This window comes from Coturnix japonica, chromosome 28, assembly GCF_054131305.1.
Source record: "Coturnix japonica strain WE chromosome 28, WE-NBRP24, whole genome shotgun sequence".
NCBI lineage: Eukaryota > Metazoa > Chordata > Aves > Galliformes > Phasianidae > Coturnix > Coturnix japonica.
The window spans coordinates 2348390-2354298 of NC_140690.1; the positions used below are offsets into that span (position 1 = coordinate 2348390).

Sequence of the window (5909 nt, forward strand, 5' to 3'; positions counted from 1 at the left end):
TGCCATTTTATGCCTAAGAACTGGATTTCCTGGGCAGGCCCCTTCACCTTGCTGCGCTTAATGGCAAAACCAGCTTTCAAAAGAATTTGGATTATCTGTTTCCCTTTCTTGGAAACCTCTGCTGCTGTATGGCCCCACACCACAATGTCATCAATATACTGCAAGTGCTCAGGAGCATTACCCTGTTCCAAAACAGCTTGGATCAATCCATGGCAAATTGTTGGGCTGTGCTTCCACCCCTGGGGTAAACGGTTCCAGGTATACTGAATACCTCTCCAGGTAAAAGCAAACTGTGGCCTACATTTTGCAGCCAATGGGATGGAAAAGAAGGCATTAGCAATATCAATGGTGGCATACCACCTAGCTTCTTTTGACTCCAGTTCATACTGGAGTTCTAGCATGTCTGGTACAGCAGCACTTAATGGAGGTGTAACTTCATTCAGGCCACGGTAATCTACCGTCAGCCTCCATTCCCCACTGGTTTTACGCACTGGCCATATGGGGCTGTTAAAAGGCGAGTGCGTTTTGCTAATCACTCCCTGATTTTCTAATTGGCGAATTAGCTTGTGAATGGGGAGCAATGAGTCCCTATTGGTGCGGTACTGCCGTCTGTGAACCACTTTGGTGGCAATTGGTACCTCTTGGTCTTTTACCTGGAGCAACCCCACAACAGAAGGATCATCTGACAGACCAGGTAAAGTTGACAGCTGCTTAACACCATTTGTGTTTACAGCAGCTATCCCAAAGGCCCATCGATACCCCTTGGGATCCTTGAAATATTCCATCCTAAGGTAATCGATTCCCAGTATACATGGAGCCTCTGGACCAGTCACAATAGGGTGTCTCTGCCAGTTTTTACCAGTGAGGCTTATTTCGGCCTCCAACATAGTCAATTCTTGGGAACCCCCAGTCACTCCATGGATATATATTGGTTGTGTCCCTTGGTGACTTGAGGGCATTAGGGTGCATTGTGCACCAGTGTCCACCAAGGCTTTATATTTCTGTGGTCGAGATGTGCCAGGCCACTTAATCCACACAGTCCAGTATACTCTATTGTCCCTTTCCCCCCCCTGGCTGGGGGCAGGGCCCCTCTATTGTTTACCTCGGCGGCTTGCAGCAACTGGAACTTTCCCCCGTTTGGAAGAGTTCACCTTGGTGGTTGTTTTGGATTGTAATTCTTTCACTCGTGCCTGAAGTGCAGAAGTGGATGAGTTATACCACTTCTTTATATCCTCCCCATGATTACTCAAGAAATACAACAAAGCAAAACGTATGGTCTTATCATTGTCGTTTGCTTGAATACGAGGTGTCTTATCGTTGTCATTTGCTTGAATACGAGGACGTCTCTTTTTTATGGTTGAGATTTTCGATGATACAGGTCGAGAGGAACTCATGTTGTTTAGCTCTCTCAATAGGCGATCGTGGAAATCCTGGTTTCCATCATCTGGTACCACCGTGGATTCATCTACATCAGGCACATTAGCCAATTTGTCAATAATATCACTTTGTGTTTCCTCCACTTTGTCTAACCTTTCCACTATTTTTTTTCCCATTTGGACAATGGCTGAAGTATAAAGCTTAACTTCTGTAGCGCTTATAAATAATTCAAGCTCCTGAAGTCTGCTAATTAGCTCATTTACAGGGGGCTTTCTTTCCCCTTTGCCATATACCAATGCAAGTGCACTGGCATGCTTTTCTGGAGCTGCCTTTGTAAAGTCACGCCACATTTGTCGTGGAACGTGGACTGCTTCAGGATCATGTAATTGGTTTGGATTGTTACGATTGAACTGGGGGCTGTAGAGCATTTCCACCAGAGCCCTTTCTCTCAAAAATTGGATACCTTTCTCCATATCAGTCCATTTCTTTTTCTCAGGCTCCAAGTCCCGTTTAAAGGGGAATCTATCTCTTACCGCTATCAACATCCGCTTCCAGAGGGTGTAGGACCGATTTTGGCATGTGCCTATACCTCTGTCCACACGTGAGTCCCTGGAAATGCTACCCAGTTGGCGAGCTTCACTGCCATCGAGCCACGCACTGTTGGCACCATTGTCCCAGCAGCGAAGTAACCAAGTGACCATATTTTCTTTTGGCTGACGTGTGAAATCCTTTCTCAGATCTCGAATTTCACTCAGTTTAAAAGATCGATCAATAATGGTCGTAATACTTTGCTCACCTTTTGCTCTATCAAGAGTCCCAGGTGTTGATGTTGGCAGCTGTGTTGATGAGGCTGCCCCATCTATAAGTTTGGACTCGAGAAATTCTCGTAAAGAAAATCTAGCTTTTGGCTCCTCGTCTGACTCTGACCCTGACTCTGACGCTTGTGTTATTTCCTCCAGGCGACCTTCCTCCTTTTTCCTCTCTCCTAACTTTCTCTCTCCTAACTTTCTCTGCTCCTCTGACTTCTTCTCCTCCTCTAACATCTTCTTATACTGCTCTAACAACCTCTGCTCCGCCGACTTCCTCTGGTCTTCTGACTCCTCCTGCTCTCCTGAGTCCCCCTGACCTCCCGAGTCCCCCTGCTCTCCTGAGTCCCCCTGCTCTCCTGAGTCCTGCTCTCCTAACTCCCTCCGCTCTTCTAACTCCTTCTGCATTTTCTCTATCTGAGTTGAAACTCGTTTTGTTTTTCGCCCTCTTACAGGGGCAACCAACATTGTATCTGGTGCCCCCGGTGGTTGGTTAAGTTGGAGTACATACGGTTCAGACTTGAGGGTGTCGCATTCTGCCCTGAGGACGTTATAACTAGACTGGAGGGCGTCGTGCTCAGACTGGAGAGCGTTGTGCTTACACAGGAGGGCGCTGCGCGCTGCCCGGAGATTGTCGTACCTGGACTGGAGGTCTTTGTGTTCAGACTGGAGAGTGTCGTGCTCGGACCGGAGGGCATCGCGCTCAGTCTGGAGAGTGTCATGCTCGGACCGGAGGGCATCGCGCTCAGTCTGGAGAGTGTTGAGCTTGGTCTGGAGGGCATTGTGCTCGGTCTGAAGAGTGTTATGCTCGGACTGAAGAGTGTTGTGCTCGGTCCGAAGGGCATTGTGCTCAGTCTGAAGAGCGTTATGCTCGGACCGGAGGGCATTATGCACAGACTGAAGAGTGTTGTGCTCGGACTGGAGGGCATCACAGTTGGATTGGAAGGCATCATGCTTGGCCTGAAGGGTGCCGCACTCAGACTGGACGGCGTCATACTTGGACTGGAGAGTGTTGTGCTCGGTCTGGAGGGCATTGTGCTCGGTCCGGAGGGCATCGCGCTCAGTCTGGAGAGTGTTGTACTCGGACCGGAGGGCACCGTGCTCGGACTGGAGAGTGTCGTGCTCGGACCGGAGGGCGCTGTGCTCGGACTGGAGAGTGTCGTGCTCGGACCGGAGGGCGCTGTGCTCGGACTGGAGAGTGTCGTGCTCGGACCGGAGGGCATCGCGCTCAGTCTGGAGAGTGTCATGCTCGGACTGGAGGGCGCCGTGCTCGGACTGGAGAGTGTCGTGCTCGGACTGGAGGGCGCCGTGCTCGGACTGGAGAGTGTTGAGTTGGGATTGCAGGGACCTTTTCTCATCCCAAAGTTTTCCTGCGTCAGCTCTAAGATTCTCTTTCTCGTACCAGATTGAGTCTCGTTGGTACAGGAGATCTTTTCTCTCAGCTTCAAAAACTTTTTCTCTCTCTACCTTCTCATCCCAAAGTTTTTCTGCGTCAGCTCTAAGACTCTCTTTCTCGTACCAGATTGAGTCTCGTTGGTACAGGAGATCTTTTCTCTCAGCTTCAAAAGCTTTTTCTCTCTCTACCTTCTCAGTCCAAAGTTTTTCTGCCTCAGCTCTAAGACTCTCCTTCTCGGCCCTGAGACTCTCTCTCTCAGCTTCTAAAACTTCCCTCTCAGGAATGGTATTGACTAAGGCCCGATAAGCATTAGCTAGGCCCAAAATCATTTGTGCCTCCTGAGATCTGCCTGAGCCACAACATTCCTGCCTCAAATATGCAATCAAACTCTCAGGATTCTTCAAGTGTTCAGGAGTGAAGCTCCATAACACTGAAGATGTCTGTCCTTTGAGAATCTCTTCAAAGCCTCTCCACACTCCCTGCCACTCAGTATTCTCTGGTTCTAGGGAAGACTTCCTCCGGATGTTATAAATCCAGATACTGAGTGAGATTATTACAATAATCAACAATAAGATCAGGGAGATTAAGAGTGTGACCCACTGATCATTCAAAAACTGCATAAAGGATTCATAGAAAGAAAGAGGAGCACGCTTAAAAATCACCATTTCTGTATAATTAGTTGCATTAGTTGCTCCCTCTGGAGCTGTATACAGATACGAAGTGAGCATTGCTAACCATGCTTTCAATCCATTATACAATTGTATAGCTCCATAAGAAAAAGTGGCTAGCTTAAACATGGCCCAATATGTTCGGAGCGTCTCAAAAAAGGAACCAATGGCACACAGTCCCTGGTAAAACAAATTTAGTAGAGAAAACATTTTTTTTTCCTCAATAGAGAGAAAAAAGTAAAAGAAAACAAAGCTCAGCAGTGTTTATAAAATATACCGGAGTATTGGCAGTCCGCCTGGACTTTCAAGGTCAAGCTCGCAGGTGCAGAATCGCAAACACGAGATAGCTCCTTAACAGGGAAAAAAAACTCGTAGCTCTGTTAAAAGCTAAAAGAGCAACAGAAGAAAACACAGAAAAACAGCAACTCAATTTGCCCGCATTCTCCACCAAAATCTGTCACGGTTTGAACTAAAAATCCACCTGCGTCCGTGACAGGGGGCCGTAGGCCCCGGAGGGGCCCTAGGCCGAAAGGAAAAAAATTAATTAGGAAAAGAAAACAGCGGCAACGATCTAAGGAGGCACACTTATTTACTAAATACTATATCGAAATACAGGATAACACAATATAATACAATATAATTGAAATTGAGCTAACGAATCAAGCAAAATAGGAAAGAGAATGAGTCCCGTAACCGAGAGGCCTACTGTAAATCTAGGCGAACGGCTGAAGGCTTCCACACACTCCCCTGAACGCCAAAACTCGAAAGACGTCAGTCTGTTCTGCGACAGAGTTAATATAGAGTCCAGGTCCCGTGACCTATCGTGTTGTTCCCTGGGAGATGTAGTCTTCTTCTGTAAGTTGCAGATTCAGTAAAATTATTCATGCTTAATATGATGTTATGATGTGGAATACTGATAGCAAAAATTACAAAATTATTAAACCATGACAGGAAACAAGCTCAGGGCACTCCTTGCCTCATTGCTCCTTTTAATTCAGACCTGCTGCTTCCTACAGGACCAGAAAGACGTCTGCTTAAACACTTGCGTAAGCCTGCCCTGCCCCAGTCAGGCAGAGTAGTATTTGCAACGCCAAACCATAGCAACCTTAATGCAGATGGCTGCACCCTCAAGCTTCTCTGCCTGAATCTGGCTTCTTGTGGTCTTGTGTCCTCCATTGCTGTTCCAGCAGGGAAGATGCCTCAGACCCTTGGGGATCCCTTATACTTTCTGTGCCTTGGTTTCTGGCCTGTGTAGGAGGGATGTAGGACAGAGTGTTGAGCAGGAGACAACCAGATGCTGCGGCGATCGACTGGCAGAGAAGGACCAAAGTACTTCAAAGGTGGGTAGATGTGGATCAGATCTATGGGGCAGGAGCTGCTGTGGGGCTGAGGGGGGTCAGATCTATGGGGCAGGAGCTGCTGTGGGGCAGATGTGGGTCAGATCTATGGTGCTGGAGCTGCTGTGGGGCTGATGGGGGATAGATCAATTGGGCAGGATCTGCTGTGGGGCAGATGTCGGTCTGATCTATGGGGCAGGATCTGTTGTGGGTCAGATGTATGGGGCAGGAGATGCAGTGGGGCACATGTGGATCAGATCTTTGGGGCAGGAGCTGCTCTGGTGCAAATGTGAGTCAGATCTATGGGGCAGGAGCTTCTGTGGGG

General features: G+C 48.1%; 1 protein-coding gene across 1 annotated transcript; it reads right to left on the minus strand.

Annotated features, from left to right (window-relative positions):
- Positions 1-1336: 1336 nt before the first annotated feature.
- Positions 1337-5192, minus strand: LOC146756041 (uncharacterized). The gene is made up of 2 exons (XM_085524989.1): positions 2824-5192; positions 1337-1465 (listed from the first exon to the last, which is right to left on the minus strand). Exons 1-2 carry the CDS (start codon positions 4455-4457, stop codon positions 1462-1464), a joined length of 1638 nt encoding a protein of 545 aa, XP_085381115.1. The 5' UTR covers positions 4458-5192; the 3' UTR covers positions 1337-1461.
- Between the last annotated feature and the right edge of the window lie 717 nt (positions 5193-5909).

What these genes read in the sequence shown, in the direction of transcription:
- LOC146756041 (XM_085524989.1), bottom strand. Translation starts at nt 4,457, where the DNA reads ATGTTTTCTCTACTAAATTTGTTTTACCAGGGACTGTGTGCCATTGGT.